The sequence below is a fragment of the Magnolia sinica genome, chromosome 5, assembly GCF_029962835.1.
Source record: "Magnolia sinica isolate HGM2019 chromosome 5, MsV1, whole genome shotgun sequence".
NCBI classification, from domain to species: domain Eukaryota; kingdom Viridiplantae; phylum Streptophyta; class Magnoliopsida; order Magnoliales; family Magnoliaceae; genus Magnolia; species Magnolia sinica.
The window spans coordinates 104969019-104988583 of NC_080577.1; the positions used below are offsets into that span (position 1 = coordinate 104969019).

A 19565-nucleotide genomic window follows, 5' to 3' on the forward strand; every position below is an offset into this window, starting at 1 on the left:
TTGACTGGCCATGTGCTGATGCACCCTATACACACCCTAAGGTGATAGCCTCATGAGCCGGGATGGTGGTATGGGACCTATGCCCGAGCAGTCGGCCTATGCTGGGCAGTGCGCTCCCCGTAATGACCTTTGAGCTAAGAAAAACTACAGATTGTAAATGAATTAATAACGGCTGGTTAATCACGCATACATAACATATGACTATGTTGGTAAGTTTGGCACTACGCACGTATTATGTACTTTCGCTAATGACCAGATATATTGGTAAATTGGTACTACGCACGTACTATGTACTTTCGCTAATGACTAGATATATAGGTGAGTTTTGGCATTACGCATGTACTATGTACTTTCGCCGGTGACCGGTCAGGTTGGTGAGTTCGATACTATGCACGTATTATGTACTTTCGCTAGTGACCGACCACATTGCATGGGTGATGAGCCCAAATTCCGCACGGATGAGCATCCCGGGGCGTTGATTGCATTCACACATTCATACGTATAACAAGACTGCATTTACAATGTTTTGCTTGCCTTTATCTTGTATGTTATTCCTTGTCTAAGGCGGCGGTGTTTAATCTTGAGGGGAGATCACACTACGCTGACTACTCATTCATCAATGTTCAATCGTACAGATGAGACAGGTACAGGAGCTGACGAACGTGTGGCGGACCCAGAGTCAGCTACCACCGAAGATGAGTTTTATGACGAGGAGCCGCATCAAGAAACGGCTGCTTACTTCGGTTTAAACCAATAGTTTATTCATCATGGTTACTTTTTGAACAATTATATTTTTAGGATTTTGTATATGGCCCTAGCTGAGTGGCCCTGAATATTCATTGAGTAGGGATATATCCATGCTACACTTGTTTCCACAAATCGCACTCTGATAAATTGTCTATTCTGATCACTAATTAACACCGGGTTTTCGAGAACAGATCAAGTACTCGGGTTTTTGAAAATTGGGGCGTTACAATTCTACACATACATCAATGTGGGCCCATATGGATCGTAGTTTGCATGGGTCGTAGTTGTCATGTTATATGGGTCGTGGTTATCATGTTGTATGGATCGTGGTTTTGAACGCGTTCACTTCCTTTATTACATAGTCATTAGTATCATATCCTAAGACCCACAATGGGGTGATCCGATCCATACACCTTATCGGACAACTTGACGTGTGCCCAAAAAGTCTTGACTTTGGCAGTGTCCACTTCTAACAAACATCATAGTGACTTTGAAAGTTTCAGCAGTTATCATTATTTTCTATTATGTGGGCCACACGAGCACTAGATCAAGCTGATATTTGAATCATAGCCTTAAAATGACATGGCAAGAAGGATGGGTGGCATGGATTATACACATACATCGGTGTGGGCCCTATGAGTTTGGCCTTGTCATGCCCAAAAATAGGGTCCCGTTCACGTCATTAAACTTCATTGAAAAACTGTATAACTTTTGAACCAAGGACAAAGGGCATTTTGGTCTAAATAATTTTAGAAAGCTTGTCAAAAGGCCACCCTTAGAATATTTGAAGGTTAAATCTTTTTAGAAAATCTTACCATTCATTGAGGCTAGCACGGCCAATTTCCCTTACATAAACCTAAGTCACGTCCCGCACATCTGCAACGTTCAGGAACACTTAACGAAAAAGCCCCTACACTCAGTGATGACCTGTTCTTGGACGTCCTTGAGCCTTTTAGTCCCTGTTTAATGTTTATAATAAATGAAAAAGAAAAGCGTAAATGATGACCCCTCCGATTTTGCCAAAAAGCCCCCTGGGTTTCTCTCCCTCTTCGAAAATGCTCGCCTCCAAGGTACTCTTTCTTTATATTTATTTTTAAAATTTTACTACTTTCGATCTCTTTTTTCCTCGTGCAATTGGGAGGATTTGTTTGATTCATTTGCCCGTTCTTAGATTAATGGATGGAATGGTTTCGATTTTAGGGCTGAGGTTTTTTTTTTTTTTTTCCCCTGAAATTTTAGGGATGTTTAGGAATTTAAGTGGTTTATTTTTGGATTTTTTTTATTTTTTAGGGGTTTCTTTTCCAGGATTTAGGTGTTTTTAGAAATTTCCTCGAAATTTTTGGGGTTTTGGGTTGTCCGGAAAAATTCTGTGTGCTTTTCTGGAGATTTAAAGATATGGATTTTCTTGAATATTTTGTGAAAGGAAGGGGTTATCTGGATATTTATTGTGGGATCTCGAAGCATTTCTGAAATTTTAAATTTCGAAAACTTATTGGGTTTTCTTTCTGGTTTAGGTTAGGACCATGGTTTGGGTTTTCTGGAAACTTCAGGGTTTTTTTTTTTTTTTTGTTGGGGTTATCTAAGGGTTTTGTTGTTTTATGTTTAAGGAATCTTCTGGAACGTCTTTCCCTCATCTGAGGTTTACTTTTTAGGAGATTCTGGAAAACTAGGGTTTTCTTTTGTTCAGGTATATGATCTTCTCTGTTTATTTATTTATTTAGTCGTCCAGTAGTTGTGGAAAGAGATATGGAAGTAGTTTTTCCAATGTGTTTGGAGTCTTTTAACGTGGATCTTAGAGGTTGGGCTAGATCCTAGGATTTTGAGATGTTTGGACTTAAGATCTAAGATCCTGCATGGTGATGTGGTCCTTGTTCCAGGAGTAGGGACGAGTGCTTGATCCTCTTCAAGTGCACAAGACACTCAATGGTTTATGGGAATCAATTTCTTTTTTATTATTTGATAGCAAGATATACAAAAAAAAAATAAAAATTAGGACCTATCTAAGATTTAGATATTCCAAAGATACTAACAAATACCATATATCACTAAATCTAGTCTAATCCTTATTCCATTGATCATTATCCAGCTGGGATTTTACTTTATATTTTTATTTATTTTTATGTCTGTTTTATTTTAATTTCAGATCCTACCCCATGGACGGCTCATTTCTATGGGTTTAGTAGATAGACATATATGGGCATGGAAGAATTCTTCAAAGTAGTTGTATGGATGCAGATCTTGTTGTGTCTTTTTATCCATAAGTTTGCATTTGAGAATTGCATGGATAAACCCAGTCTAACTTACCTTTCAAAAAAAAATAAAAATAGCCAGTATAATTTGGGGATCATTTGGCTTCATGGAATTTAAAATGGCCTAAAGAATTTGTTTAGAAATCACACTACGGCCCTGAACATATCAATAGAGAATGAGGCCCTGGAATAATGGTCAGACAGAGGTTTGAGAAACGGAGGTGGAAGGCAGACAAGAAAACCATCCCCCCGCCCTCGAGTCTTGGCCCTATTTGGGAGCTAGAATGTCCGGGATGCGTTACTTTTTATCAGCCAGGCAGACTTTCAGAAGCCCCCGACTCAAAAGATTACTTCGCCCCACCTTCTTCCCAAGGATTTACTGGTTTGGAAGGAGGAGGAGACAACAAGATGTGTCATCAATGTCCAACCACAAGTCATTGCCAAGGCTTGGGAAAATCTCAAATGGAGTGTTCTGATATTGGCTAAGGAAGGATCGTCTCTGGACGATGTGGGAGAGTGGCTCTAGGAGTGCTGCGGCATTAAGGATTCTAAGAGAAACTTCAGAACCCTTAGGTCCAATACAACCTTAGTCTCCTCTCTAATGAAAACATTGATCGATGCGTACTGGTGAGTTTCATTCACAGGGATGGCCTTGTCCTTTCCATCTCTAGGTGGGAGGAGTGGTCGCCATTTGGATCTTTTGAGACATGGGTCCAGATCTAGGACTTAACCCTTGAGCTCTGGTTTGTCTTGGTCTTCACCACTGTTGTTTCTTGTTTTGGTGAGGTGGTCCCAATTGATGAAGATACAGAAAAATGGAGAAATCTCAGCCGAGCTAGGGTAAGAGTTCGGGTGAGGAAGAAGACCATCCTTCTTGGCTCTGTTCCTATCCAGGTGGGAGATGAGAGGATCATGGTTCGCATAGTCAGGGAGACATTCTCTTGCTTCGGAAACTTAGTCTAAGGTTGATGATCTCAACAGCCCCAGTTTGAGCCCTTCGACCTAAGATTTCGGTGCTCCCGAGAGATTCTGAACGCCACCCTGTCTACGTGTGTGGAGGATTCAAAAGCCACATCACCTACTTCCTTTGAGAAAGAGACAACTAAGTCGAGTAATGATGCGGGTCTCAAATCTTTTCAACAGTTGGTAGCTCTCGATGAGGCTCAGGGACAGGACAGATGGCGGTCATCCACCCGATTTCTTCTCTCACTAGTAGAGTCGTGACTGTTATCTCGACATCTCCCTTTGTTTTCAGACACGTGTCCGGCCTTCGATCCCCTGAGAATAGATGCATGTCCTCCGTTGGTACCGATACCTAGTTTTTTCCCCTGATTCCTCTGATAGCAGATGCGTGGCCAATAGTTCTACCTTTAGTTGATTGCTCGCCCCTTGCCTCATCGATAGCCGACGCGTGTTCGGTAGTGACTAGCCTAGAAATTGACATGTGTCTAACTATAAAATTCCTGCCAAATATACCCTCGGGAACAATAATGGTCGAAGAGAAGATTGACAATATTCCTGATCCTGCTAATTCCTCTGATACTGGCGCTGGTTTTCTTTCCAACCCGTGCGTCCTTTCAGAAACCGTGGGGTCATTCTCAGTGATAGAACTCTTCATGATCCCTCCAATTTCTTCAATGGTTGCATCCAATGTCTCAGATCTTCGACTCCCCTTTAAGGACGATAGGCTATGGCTTTCTGAGGGGGTTGGGGAACTTGTAATCGGAGAGGATGCCCCCTCTATCTAGGTTGGGGAAGAGGTTGTGCTGGAAGTCATTCCCCTCCAAACAGAACAATTCCTTGTTTTAGCGGAGTTCATATACTGATGTAGAGCGGGTCGCGGACACTTTCATGCCCAAGATGGACCATAGAAGGCCCGATCGAAGGCGGAAGTGATCAAGACCGTCAGAACCCTAAAACAGGCATATCTCGCAAACCGAAATGAGTTATTTGACATACCATATATGACTACTTTAGCCATCCAACCCGGCTATGCCAGGTTGCCCATTCCGAATTTGCGAGATTCAATCAGATCGACGATTGAAAATCCATTTTATTTTCATTTTTACTATTTATAGTAAGTTTTAGTTTGATTATAACTCTTCATCCTTTGAGCTTTAGGAGTTGTGTCCAAATGAAAAGTGCTTAGAAAAAATAGGAGAATAACATGGTTAAGCCAAATAGGACACTATTTTTGGCCGAAAACCATGAGGTCTAGTAGGAATCATGACCGTCTATAAATAATAAGTTTACTATTTATAGTAAGTTATGAATTTTAGGGAGTTTGAGTTGGAGTTTTCTGAAACTTCTTCCAAAGTTTGGTATCACTATTTAAAGGGTTGTAAATTCATTTTTATTATTTATCAATCAAATTTCGAATTTCTAGAATTTACTTCTATTTTATTATTTTCCTTCATTGATTTGAGGTATCTCTGTGGGGAGTCCAGAGAAGCTTCGTGGATTCGAAGTAGTTATCCCCTCGAGGAAGACGGTGATCGACCTCATCACGTTCATCCCTACGTCGATTGGAATCAGAGTGAGGACTCCCCTCGGACCGATGGCAAATAACGACTATATGGAGCAAAATCTCGTGCACGGTGATATAGGGATTCGTTATCTTTTGGAAAGAATGGAAGCTTTCCACCGAGAGAGTCAGTTGACCATGCAAGGGCTGCAAGCAACCCTTGACCGTCTTGCGGATACGCTAATTCCGCCCCAAGCCCAAGGCGATGCTCAACCCCCTGTGGTTGTTGTACGACACAACCCAGACATCTGTAGGGCACTACCAGTGGTGAATTATAGGGCTACACCAGATGAGTCTAGCTCTAGTGACGAGGACATCGATGACGGCTTTGCCTGACGACCAGTATATGGAGGCGATCGACTAGATCGTGTTGAAAGAGACTATCAAGGTAAGGCCGAACTTCCTAGTTTTAATGACTTATTACGTATAGAAGATTTCCTCAACTCGCTAGCCGAGGTAAAACGATATTTTGATTACATGGACATGCTAGAACATAAAAATATGAAATTAGTTGCGTTCAAATTAAAATTCTGGTGTTTTTTTTTTTATGGTGGGAGCAATCACAACTCTCACGTGCCCGACAGAACAAGGCGCCCGACCCACTTGACCATTAACAAATGGAGCACTGAAGATGATGCAACGGAAGAAAGCCTCAGATTTGATGAAGATGAACAAGTCAATGAGGAATGAGCTGGTGACGAGGAATGGATGGTCGAGGATTATGACGAATCCTTGGTCGTGAGGCGATTATTGTACACCCCACAAAAGGAGTTGCACTCACAACGATACAATATATTCCGTATGCAGTGTACCATCAACGGCAAGGTCTGTGATGTAATCATAGACAGTGGCATCAACGAGAACATCGTCTCGAAAGTGATGGTGGACAAGTTGCGGCTACCTATGACAAAGCATCCTTCCCCTTACTCAATTGGCTGGATAAAAAAGATGAACGAGACAAAGGTAACCGAACAATGCACTGTCTCATTTTCAATTGGTAAAAATTATAAGGACGGTCAAAATGGAAGCATACCGTATTTTACTCAGTCGGCCATGGCAGTTGGACTGAGATGCGACTCATCGAGGACGAGATAATGTTTATGTCTTCGTCAAGGACGGTTGAAAGATGGTACTTGCCCCTATGGCACCAGAGAACCACCTCGAAGCTTTTAAACTGAAGGGGAGTTCCTGACCATTTGAGATTTCATGGAGGAATCCAAGGAAATCGGCAAGGTGTACGCCGTAGTGGTAAAGGGCGAGGAATCTGAACCCTTAAAACATTCCCCCAAGTTTAAGGCCATTGCTGAACGAATTCAAGGAAATCTGGCCCAAATAGTTACTCGATGGATTGCCTCCCATGCGAGATATTCAGCACTATATCGACCTTGTCCATGGGTCCAATTTACCCAATCATCCTCACTACTGGATGAGTCCGAAAGAGTGCGATATTCTGCAAGGGCGAGTGGAGGGATTGATCCGTAAGGGTCTAATCCGAGAAAGCATGAGCCCATGCGCCGTATCGGCCCTATTAACTCCTAAGAAAGATGGGAGTTGGTGCATGTGTGTTGACAGTTAAGTGATCAACAATTATAGATTTCCTATACCATGGCTGGAAGATATGCTGGACATGCTTGAGGGTGTAAATTTTTTTTCTAAATTGAATTTAAGGAGTGACTACTATCATATTCGAATACGGCCGGGTGATGAGTGGAAAACAACTTTTAAGACCAAGGGAGGATTGTATGAATGGTCGATCATGCCCTTCGGTCTTTCGAATGCGCCTAGTACATTCATGAGGTTGATGAACCAAGTTCTAAAGCCATTCATTAGTCGTTTTTTAGTAGTCTATTTCGATGACATTTTGATATATAGTTAGGATGAAGCAAGCCATATGGAACACCTCAAACAAGTCCTTCAAGTGCTCATCGAAAACAACTTGTATCTCAATCTAAAAAAATGTGACTTTTTAACTGATAGCCTATTATTTTTAGGCTTTGTCGTGACATCCACAGGCATTCGTGTGGATAATGAAAAAATGCGAGCCATCAGGGAATGACCAATCTCGACGAACATTCATGAAGTGAGGAGTTTCCACGGCTTGACGACCTTCTATTATCGATTCGTGCAGAATTTCGGCACGATAGTCGCACCTATTATAGATTGCATGAAGAAGGGGCCGTTTCAGTGGACCGATGAGGCTGACAAGAGCTTTGCTGAAATCAAGCATTTGTTGTCCACAACACTGGTCTTGGTTCTTCCCAGTTTCGGCAAGCTGTTTGAAGTTAAATGTGATGCTTCATATGTCGGAATTGAGGAGTTTTATCTCAAGAAGGCAGGTTGGTAGCCTTCTACAGTGAAAAGCTTAGTGATGCACGCAAAAAGTGGTTGACCTACGAGCTCGAATTGTACGCAGTGGTTTAGGCACTGAGACATTGGCAACATTACTTAATTCAGAGGGAGTTTATTCTTTACACAGACCATCAAGCTCTCAAATTCATTAATAGTTAGGCTAACGTGAATCATGTGCATGCCAGATGGGTTGCATTTTTGCAGGAATTCACGTTCGTTCTGAAGCACAAGTCAGGGCAGCAGAACAAGGTGGCTTATGCCCTTAGTCGTTGTACTTCACTACTTGTTACAATGAGCAATGAGGTAATTGGCTTCGACTGTCTCAAGGAGCTGTATATTGAGGACAAGGACTTCAAAGATGCATTGATGAGGTGCCAAGAGGGTCATCCCAATGACCTACATATGCAAGACGGTTTCCTCTTTAAAGGGAATCGACTGTGCATCCCCCAAAGTTCTCTGAGGGAGCAGATTATTTAAGATCTATATGGAGGTGGCCTTAGTGGATACCTTGGACAAGACAAGACGCGGGCTTTTGTGGATGAGCGGTATTACTGGCCGCAATTTGTACGTGATGTGGGAAAAGCAGTGCAGTGCTGTTATGTTTGTCAAACCTCCAACGAACAGTTGTAGAATACGGGCCTCTACACCCTGTTACCTGTGCCTGACGACCCTTGAGAGGATTTATCTATGGACATCGCGCTTGGTCTCCCACGAACAGAATGTAGCATGGATTCGGTGTTCATGGTGGTAGATCGTTTATCAAATATGACACACTTTATCCCATGCAAGAAGACCCTCGATGCAACACACGCAGCAAATCTATTCTTCAGAGAGGTCGTGCGGCTACACGGGGTTCCCAAGACCATTACTTTTGACCGTGATATGAAGTTCATTACCCACTTATCGCGAACTTTGTTGAGTCGGTTCGATACACAACTTCAGTACAGTAGCGCCTATCACCCACAGACTGATGGGTAGACTGAAGTTGTGAATCGCACGTTGGGAAACCTTCTTTGATATATTTCAGTTGAAAAACCGAAGCAGTGGGATTTGGCCTTATCTCAAGTAGAGTTCGCATTTAATAATATGGTGAACCACTAGATAGGGATGTCCTCATTCCAGATTATTTATGGTCGAGTACCTCACCACACACTTGACTTGGTCCCTTTGCCCAAGCCTCCGGGCATGAGCATTGCAGCAGAAAACTTAATGGACCGAATCATGCAGAGGTGCAAGTCAAGTTGCATGCCTTGAATGATAAGTACAAGGAACAAGCCAACAAGCATCGACAACAAAAGGTGTTCGAGGTGGGCGACCAAGTTATGGTCCATCTACGTAAGGAGAGGTTTCCAACCGAGACTTATAACAAGTTGAAGAACAAGAAGATTGGACCGGTATCGATCCTCCGAAAGATCAATGACAACGCTTACATTGTTGATCTTTTGGATAACATGGAAATCTCGCATACTTTTAACGTCGCAGACCTGACCGACTATCATGAACCAAAGCGGGACGAGAACTCGAGGACGAGTTCTTTTGAAGTGGAGGGGACTGATGTACAGTTGGTCGCGGACACTTTCATGTCCAAGATGGACCAGAGAAGGCCTCTGATCGAAGGCGGAAGTGATCAGGATCGTCAGAACCCTAAAACAGGCATATCTCGCAAACTGGAATGAGTTATTCAATGTACCATATATGATTACTTTAGCCACCCAACCCGGCTACCGGGTTGCCCATGCCGAATTTGCGAGATTCAATCAGATCGACGGTCGAAAATCCATTTTATTTTCGTTTTTACTATTTATAGTAAGTTTTAGTTTGATTGTAACTTTTCATCCTTTGAGCTTTAGGAGTTGTGTCCAACATGAAAAGTGCTTAGAAAAATTAGAAGAATAACATGGTTAAGCCAAATAAGACACTATTTTTGGCCAAAAACCATGAAGTCTAGTAGGAATCATGATTGTCTATAAATAGTAAGTTTACTATTTATAGTAAGTCTTGAATTTTAGGGAGTTTGAGTTGGAGTTTGATTCTGAAACTTCTTCCAATGTTTGGTATCACTATTTAAGTAGTAAATTTGTTTTTATGATCTATCAATCAAATTTCGAATTTCTAGAATTTATTTCTATTTTCTTATTTTCCCTCGTGGATTCGAGGCATCTTTGTGAGGAGTCCAGAGATGCTCCGTGGATTCGGAGTAGTTATCCCCTTGAGGAAGACGGTGATCGACATCATCACGTTCATCCCTGCGTCATATACTCCCTCCTCCTCACTCTTTGTTGGACGATGGCAACATGGTGGCTTTGATTCGTAGTAAGTGGTGGGTCAGAGAGGCTTTGGTGCATGTCAAAAAGTTTTTAAGAGTCGTGTTCGAGGACTGTGACATTGACTATGTGTCGCTGTTGCATGATGTCAAGGCTCAAGGGTTGGTTAAGATCTCCTTCAATTCTTTTTTGCCTTCTACAAATATAAAATATAAATCGCCTCCCCCTTCAATCCAATGGAGTCACATAATCTTGGAGTTTCCATGGCTAATTCAGAGGAGGCACTGCCAAGGGGGACAAGAAAGGGAAGAGGGGCAAGAATTGTTTCCTCATGAAGATCATCTCTTGGAATGTCAGGGGGTTGGGAAGTCTTCAAAAGAGGCTTCTAGTAATCAAAATCCTGCAGAAGTCAAATGGGAGATCTTGCCAGTTGATTATTTTCTTAGGCACAAAGGATACAAATGGGAGATCTTGCCAGCCAATGGAGCTTCTGGAGTAATTATCATCCCCTAGCTGTGTGGATCAAAGAAGATAGTTGGTCAGGCTCTTACTCTCTATCGGTTGTTTTCAGAGGTGCTGAGTTTGCGGTGAGTTGGGTGATTACAGGGGTGTATGGACCAAATCAGCCTTCCCTTAGGTCATCTTTTTGGGAGGAATTATCCTCAGTTGGGATAAATGGCATCTGCCTTGGTGCACGGGGGGCGATTTCAATGTAGTGAGGTTCATTCATGAGAAGTACAAGGGAAGAAAGACTTCTAGTAGCATGAGGGGTTTTTCTAAGTGGATCCAGAGCCAAAACCTTGTTCATCTCCCTCTTCTTTTTTTTCTTTTTTTTTTTTGGGGGGGGGGGGAGTAAAGTTCACTTGGTCTAATGGCCAATCTAATCTCACCATGTCCAGCTTAAACAGATTCCCAGTGTCCCAATCTTGGTTGGATTCATTTCCCTTGGTGCGACAGGTGGTGCTTCTGAAGTCTACCTTTGATCACTGGCCTATCTCCTTGGGGTTGGAGGCTGATTCTTGGGCCTTTCCCTTGGTGCGACAGGTGGTGCTTCTGAAGTCTACCTTTGATCACTGGCCTATCTCCTTGGGGTTGGAGGCTGATTCTTGGGGCCCAAATCCGTTCCGGTTTGAATTGGCCTGGATGGAAGTCGAAGGCTTTTCAAGTTTGATCGCATAGTGGTGGTAATCTATTGAAGTCCGGGGCTTAACAGTATTCAGGCTATGTCAAAAACTCAAATGTGTTAAAGGTAAACTCAAATCCTAGAGGTAGGAGATTTATGATCAGAGAGTAGCCAAAATGGAGAGCCTGCTCCCAAGTGGTAGAGTCTTTAGACGCTAAGGAATAGTTGGGGCCTCTAACTAAAGTAGAAATTGCAAAAAGAAACATAGGCCTGAAGCTTAGCAAAAGGCTGCTAGAAGAGGAAATCAAATGGAGGCAGAGGTGGCGATCTGTCTGGCTCAAAGAGGTGGACAGAAACACTAGGTATTTTCACAGCATTGCCAATGCGCAGGCCAGATATAACAGACTCTCCTCCATGGGTCTACAGTAAGCTTACCAACAAGAAGAATCAGATCACGTCTCTGTACCTCTCTAAAGAAGATACTGTTAGGCCAAAACTTCAGTTTCTAAATTTCAAGCAGATTTCTGAGGAAGATGCCCACACCCTTCAATCGCCTTTTACAGAGTTGGAAGGCAGAACTACGGTGATGGGCCTTGAGTGTGATAAAGCCCCGGTCCCCGATGAATTTCCATTGGCCTTTTTCCGAGTCTTTTGGGAAATTCTCAAAGTTGATATAGTGGATTTTGTGACGGAATTTCATGAATACGGTATGCTGCTTAAGGAAATGGGAAGCTCCTTCATTGTTCTTATCCCTAAGTTGGAGGGAGCTACTTCTCTCAACGACTTCAGGCCAATACGTCTAATCAATGGTCCATATAAGATCCTTGTTTTTTTTTTTGAAAGGTTACGCATTCATTAAACTAAAAGAGAGAACAGCAGGAAAAAGAAGAAAACAAACCAAACCAAACCAAACCAAAGAAACAAACGGGCAACGCTGAGATAGCGTAAGCCCTTAAGCAACAAGAAAAGAGAAGTCTTCTTCCCTATGGGAATCAGCGTACGTGGCCCACTCGATCACCAAGTTCGAGGCTTTGAAAGAAACGGACTCCGCTGAGGAGGAGGAATTTCTAAAAGATCTTTCATTTCTCTCGGTCCAAACCAACCACCATATAGCGAGGAGGGCCATGCTCCAAATCTGAGTCTTCTTCTTCCCAAATGTTAACCCATGCCAAGCTTGAAGAAGGAGATGCATATAAGATCCTTGTTAAGGTCTTATCCAATCATATCTGATCGGTGCTTTCTAAGGTAATCTCCCCCTACAAAATGGCCTTCATTGCTGACTGGCAGATAGTTGATTGCTCTTTCATAGTTAATGAGAGTATAGAATCTTGTCATAGAGCTGGGACAAAGGGAGTCGTCTACAAGCTGGACCTAGCCAAAGTTTACAATCACATGGATTGGGAGACTTCATGCTGGGTAAAATGGGCTTTGGAGAAAAATGGCAGGGATGGATGCATGCATGTGTCCTCTGCTCATTTATCTGTTCTCATGAACGGGCCTCCTTTCAGATACATCCGGGCCTCTGCCAAGGTGATCTCCTTTCCTTTACCTTTCCCCTTTCCTTTTTATAGTTGTTTCGGAGGCTTTTAGTATGATGCTGGAAAAAGGGAAACAACTTTGTCTGTTTTAGGGATTTAAAGTATCCAATTCCTTGTCTTCCTTATCCCATATTCAGTTTGCAAATGATACTTTAATATTCTGTGAAGTGGGGGTTTCTGAGGTCTTCAATCTTAGTCTCATCCTTCATTGTTTTTAGCTTGTCTTTGGTCTCACGGTCAATTTCTCTAAATCTGAGTTGCCCAGTGTAAACAATGAGGGCAAGACCGTAGGTGAGCTGGTTGAGGTTCTGGGATGCCGTGCTGCTTCGTTCCCCAATTCATACTTGGGTCTTTCGCTGTGGGTTTCCCTCTGTGTCTTGGTAAACCTCCTCTCGCCTCATGGGATAGGGTGTTAGAGAGAATGGATAGAAAAATGGATCTGTGGAAAGGCAAATTGTTATCGTTAGGAGGTAGGATCACCTTGATTAAGTCCTCCTCCTCTAATCTTCCCACTTATTTCTTCTCCCTATTCCATTGCCCCAAATCTGTTCTGGTTAAGAAGGATAAGCTGCGGAGGAATTTTCTTTGGCAAGGAGGGGAATCTGTCTTTCAAGTTCCACCTTCTCTCTTGGGAAGAGGTTTTCAGGTATCAAAGATTTAGAGCAAGTTAACAGTGCGTTGTTAGGTAAATGGGTGTGTAGATTTGTGGAGGAAGAAAACAATTTATGACGAGAGGTTACAGCCAGCAAATATGGTGTTTCAATTCAGGGAAGATGGACCAAAAGCTCATCTATGTGTAGGGCTTCTCATTGTTGGAAATAGATCTCTAGATTGGCTAACAAAATCTTTCCTCATATTGGCTTCTCTTTAGGTGGGGGATAAAATTTGCTTCTGGGACGACATTTGGCTGGGGGACTCTAGTCTCAGGTCCCAATTTCCCCTGGTTGCTGCTTTGAGTCCACGACAGACTTGTCCGTCTCAGATTGCTTTTCAGTCACGAGTATATGGAGTTCGTGGACTCCTCTCTATAGGTGCAATCTGAATGACACAGAAGCTAACGAGATAATTAGATTGCTTGCTCTTTTAGAGGGCGTGCATCCTTCACTTGACGAGAGAGAGATGCCCCTTAGTAGAGTGCGGACAAATTAGGATGCTTTTCAGTTCGATCATTCATGAAGGTGATCTGCCGGTTGATTTGGGGTCCGGTTTCAACTTCTTAGCCTCTCTATATGGCGTGTTCAAGACCCTACCAAGGTTCCAGCTTTCGGTTGGCCTGTTGGAAGGGGTAAAATTCTCACTCTAGATAACCTTCGCAAAAAAGGTATGATTTTACCCAATGTTTGCCCTCTTTGTATGCAAGCAGCAGAATCTTTGGATCATATTTTCTTGCATTGCTTATTTGCAATGGGAATATGAGACTATCCTTTCTATGTTTAAGATCAATTGGGTTATGCCTATGTCTATCAAACAGATGATGATTTCTTGGATTGGGGGCTGTCCTTTCGTGAAAGATAGCAAGAAATGGCGGCAGGCCTTGTTGGCAGTTTTTTGGAGCATTTGAAAGGAACAGAACGATCGTTGTTTCAGAGACCTCAATCATCCCCTTTAATCATACATTCACTAAAGTCTCTTTGATGCTCAAAGATTGGGATCCTTGACCAAAGAGCTGGTCTATTGTATTTTTAGGTTTCATTTTGTGATTTATGCTGTTTTTTTTTTGGTGTGAGTGTGCCTTTTAATAAAGCTCATGCTTTTTCAAAAAAATGGAAATGCAAGGAAACATGGGAAAACGGTGGAATTTTTTAAGTGAAACTTCAGGAGATGCTAAAATACACATATTTGCATATTTAGGAATCAAAATATCGCAAAAAGAATATATAAATAATAAGCTTCCAATTAACAGGGGCCTAAAAGCATGTGTTGTCATAAGAAATCAGTCTGACCATCCCATCTATCCTTCCAACCTTCTATCCAAACATCCATCGATATTTCAGAATATGGACAACACACGATATTTGTCGACAAATCATCGACAACTGGAAAGGAAACGAAAGATCGTGGTCTCGATATCGCGCATGTTGTGATAACAATAATATCGCGGTGTTATCGATATTATCGTTGAGAAATTGAACATCGTATACTACGGTGTAGGCCAATACTTTGGCGATATTATTGAAGTATCACCGATACACTGGCAATACAAGCAACACCTGCAATTTACCTAGTAAAAAATATTGGTGATATTGATACATGGCAATACAAGCGACGCCTGGAATTTACATAGTAAAAAATATTGGCGATATCAATACCTTGGCGATATTTAGCGATACATCACCAATACCTGGAATTTCTGATACTACCAGTGTTCTCAGCATCGCTGAGCTGGAGATATGGATAATATTGAGGATTCATCAACCAATGGTCCCAACTAATGATTATTCCGCATCACTAAATTATAGGCTCGACTTGTCCAAACCGAAAATCCTAGTATATTGTCTTCTGAGGTCAAGGTCATCCTTCCGTGTATTTAAATGCATGTTCAAGTAGACTAGATAGTCTAGATTAGAAAAGAAATGATCATATTGTTCTTTGGGTTTCATATCTCCTTATTTGTAATTGACATTAAATTCCTCTTAGATTTTTTGTTCATAGGTAGTTGCAGTCGGAAAATGGGGAAAACTGTTGCTATTTGCCAGGTTGGTGGCGAGTTTGTAACAAACAATGATGGATCTATGTCATATACTGGTGGCGAAGCATATGCAATAAGGTACTTGCATCACGATTGCACATTTCAGCTATATCTGACTTGAATTCATCGAGATAGTCTAGATTAGAAAAGAAATGATCATATTGTTCTTTGGGTTTCATATCTCCTTATTTGTAATTGACATTAAATTCCTCTTAGATTGCTTGTTCATAGGTAGTTGCAGTCAGAAAATGGGGAAAGCTGTTGCTATTTGCCAGGTTGGTGGCGAGTTTGTAACAAACAACGATGGATCTATGTCATATACTGGTGGAGAAGCATATGCAATACCGGTTGTTCCCAACATGAAATTCGATGAATTCAAGTCAGATATAGCTGAAATGTGCAATCGTGATGCAAGTACCTTATTGATAAAGTACTTCCTCCCAAGCAACAGAAGGATTCCGATCACAGTATCCAACGACAAGCACATGCAGTGCATGATTGATTTTCACGAGGATTCAGCGACAATAGATGTTTTCGTATTGGATGGGGAGACTATTGCTCAGAATGCTGATAAAATGGATAACAACCGGTAACTTTTCCTTGGTCAACTCCTGTTTGCGATCAATAACAGGGTCCTGCTCACATGGGACCCGTGGTTCTGTGATATATACCACTGATTTCACAGGCTCCGCTGTGGATGGGGCATGCCCTGAAAATCCCCACATCTGAAGATCCTGTTTGTGAGGAATTACAGGGTCCTGCTAATGTGATGCCCCTGGTTCTGAGATCCAGAACATTGATTTAACAGGTCTCACTGTGGGTGATGAAAATCTCCACATCCTAACCCTTCGATCTTTGTACTAAACTTCCATTGAGTGGAGACTGTTCCTGCATTCTTCTGCTTAGTTGTCTAGGTGTAGGCCATTGACTGAAAGGTTGGGATCTTCCAATCTGGAAGTTTTTTCAAGGCATTCTCCGTCCTTGGTGGGGTCATCAGATCAATAGTTTTGATTACGGAACCATGGACTCTTGTATCAGCAATACGTGATTGCTGACAATGCTGAACCCTATATGAATTATACTTTTCGCATGAAATTAAATGGGGTGCATTCTCTTGCAGGGCAAACAGAGCCACAAGTAAAACAAGTAGACCCACAAGTAGGACGACAAAAGGGGCTGCAGCCACTGACTCAATCACGCAAGCTCCTACAAATGTCGACAGTGATGGGAGAGGAAGGAGAACTACAGTCCCTGATCCAGTGGCTTCAAATGCTGTCATGGATGACCCTGCCAGGGGTGATAGCATTGCGGGTAGGACCAAGAGCAAGATTACATCAAATGCTGCTACAGTCACTGACCCAACCACCCCAATTTCCACCATCCCTGCCGTTGGCAATGATAAGCAGCCAGCTCAATACAGTTCACCAGTAAACACTCTCTTTGATGTGGGCAAAGAATTTAATAGTGTCAGTGACTTCCGTGATGCATTGCGTAGGTATGCCATTGCAAAAGGGTATGCATTTGCGACCATTTGTAGTACTCAATCCCGTGTGACTGCCAAATGTCGAGCTGAAGGCTGCCCATGGCGGGTGCATGCTTCCAGAATAACACCCACGAAGAGGTTCAAGATTAGAAAGATGAACAATGTGCACAAATGTGGAGGTGGGGTTGGAAAAGACCACCATCCGAATGCATCAAAAAACTGGATTGCGAGCATTATAAAAGACAAGCTACGAGATAAGCCACAGTATACGGGAAAGGAAATCGTGAATGACATATATCAGGAGTATGGAGTCAATGTCAAATATGATAAGGCGCGGCGTGGGAAGGTGGTGGCCCAGAAGCAGCTTCAAGACTCCCAGTCAGACATTTATAGTCAGTTGCCTTGGTTCTGCAATAGGATAAAGGAGACAAATCCTGGTAGTCTTGTAACTCTGACAACAACAGACAAGTTGAGTTTTCACTGCCTTTTTGTCTCATTCCATGCTTCACGGCATGGGTTTGATAATGGTTGCCGCCCCCTCATTCTTCTCGATGGAACATCTCTAAGAGAGAAATGGCGAGGGACATTGTTAGCTGCAGTATCAGTTGATGGGGATGATGCCGTCTTTCCCATTGCCTTTGCTATAGTGGATTTTGAATCCTATGATAATTGGCTTTGGTTTTTGACAGAATTGAAATCAGCCGTGTCAACAAATCGGACCATAACATTTGTATCTGATAGACGCAACAGTTTAGAGGAGGCTGTGCCGCAGGTTTTCGAGGACAGCTATCATGCCTATTCTCTGCATCACCTTACCGAGTACTTCAAGCGGGTGTTGAAGGGCCCATCACAGCCGATGAAGGATACACTGGCCGATGAGATTAAACGTGCTGCTTACTCATGCAGCATTACCGATTTCAATGCTTGCATTGGCAACATCCGGAATTTCTCACACGATGTCGCATCCTGGGTCTTGTTGGAAAGCAAGCCTGAACATTGGTCAAATGCATTCTTTAAGGGCTTGCGATATGACCACCTATCATCGAATGTTGCAGAGTTGTTCTACAGTTGGATATCAGAGGAGCGCGACCTATCAATAATACATATGATCGACATGATACGGTGTAAGATGATGGAGATGATTTATGCCCGTCGAGAGGCTTCAAGCACATGGTCGACGATTCTCACACCTTCAATGGAGCAAAGACTAGAGTTAGAGATATACAATTCACACTCGCTCAGCGTGTTGTTTTTGTCAGGGAGCGTGTTCGAAGTCCGTGATGATTCAGTCAACATTGTGGACATCGAGACACGGGATTGTACATGCCAGAGATGGAAGATGTCTGGGTTGCCATGCGTTCACGCAGCTGCAGTTTTCGATCGTACAGGTAGAAATACTTATGATTACTGCTCAAGATACTTCACAGTCGATTGTTACCGTTCTACATATTCAGAATCTATCCACCCAATACCAGGTATAGGAAATCCTATAAGTGAAGATTCCAACGCCGAAATAATTGTTCGTCCACCCAGTCCACCACCTGCAAGGCCAAAATCGAAGCAGACAAAATTGCTTGATCCAAGTAGGAGGCTATTGCTTCATGTAAATTGCGGTAGGTGTGGTCGTTCTGGGCACAATAGGAGAAAGTGCAGAGAGGTGGTGGAATAGGTGTTAATTTCAGTTGTATTTAGTAGCGATTTAGTTTGATTTAAATACTAATGCTTTGAGGTGAATGTATTGGTGTTTGAGTGTTTAGATAGTTAAAACCATATTGAAGATCAACCCTTGGATCTTTTGACCAAAATGAGCTCAACATTCTTAATTGTGAAATATGGGATTAACTTTTTTAAAAGTTGAGGTGTGTCTGGTAAGTCATGTTGCTTCAGCTACTTGTGCCTCGAGAAGCTGATCTCAATTTCTACTTATTCAGTGCACAAGGAATCCTTTAAGAGTATGTGCCCCATTGTCTAATAAAGGCACATGATCTAATCTATTACTTGCCAGTAATACATGTGGAGAAGGAAGCTGTGTGTAAGCTATGGGAGATGAGGAGAAGAGGTTGTCAAAAGTACTCTTTTGGTGATGTGGTGGAGACAGGATGAAGACACAACTTTACTCTAAATTACCTAATTGACTAAAACCCTTCTAGTATCCTTTTTTATCGAGGTTTTAGGTTTTGAACAACTAAAAAACTATATACTCGAATCAACTCGATGTCCAATCTCGTCAAGTTGACTGGAAGACCTAGCTGAGTCTTTATTTGACTCAACTAAAGTATTAAATTAGATATATTTATAATAACAAATTTTAAAATTTATTAGTTTAAAGATATATGCATACTTTGATACATTAGAAATAATTATAATAACAAATTTTCTAAGTAATAAAACTGTCTGAAGTTGATAGTTCAAATGAGCATGGTGCACTGATTAATAGTGCAGCTTTTCTCACAAGGGTTCTAGGCTCAAATCTCCCTCTCCAACCTAGGCGCGCAACTAGCATGACTGCGTCAAGTCGACAGGAGAGTATGTCAATAGAAAGGTTAGCCACCAAGTTATATTGTTGTTTGAGAAGGGTTCAATGATGTAGACTGGAGTT

The 19565-nt window shown here is 42.2% G+C and overlaps 1 protein-coding gene across 5 annotated transcripts in view; it reads left to right on the forward strand.

Annotated features, from left to right (window-relative positions):
• Positions 1-18819, forward strand: part of LOC131246540 (uncharacterized) — a 79939-nt gene extending 61120 nt beyond the window's left edge. The window contains exons 1-4 of one of the 5 annotated variants that reach the window (XM_058246770.1): positions 1748-1817; positions 15432-15561; positions 15700-16072; positions 16604-18819. In XM_058246770.1, the coding sequence (XP_058102753.1) occupies positions 15732-16072; positions 16604-18635 (2373 nt within the window). In that variant the 5' untranslated portion in view covers positions 1748-1817; positions 15432-15561; positions 15700-15731 and the 3' untranslated portion in view covers positions 18636-18819. Of the gene's footprint in view, positions 1-1740; positions 1818-2415; positions 2435-14619; positions 15562-15699; positions 16073-16603 lie in introns of those variants that run through there. The other 4 variants (XM_058246771.1, XM_058246772.1, XM_058246769.1 and 1 more) reach the window with 4 other exon arrangements.
• The last annotated feature ends 746 nt before the right edge of the window (positions 18820-19565 follow it).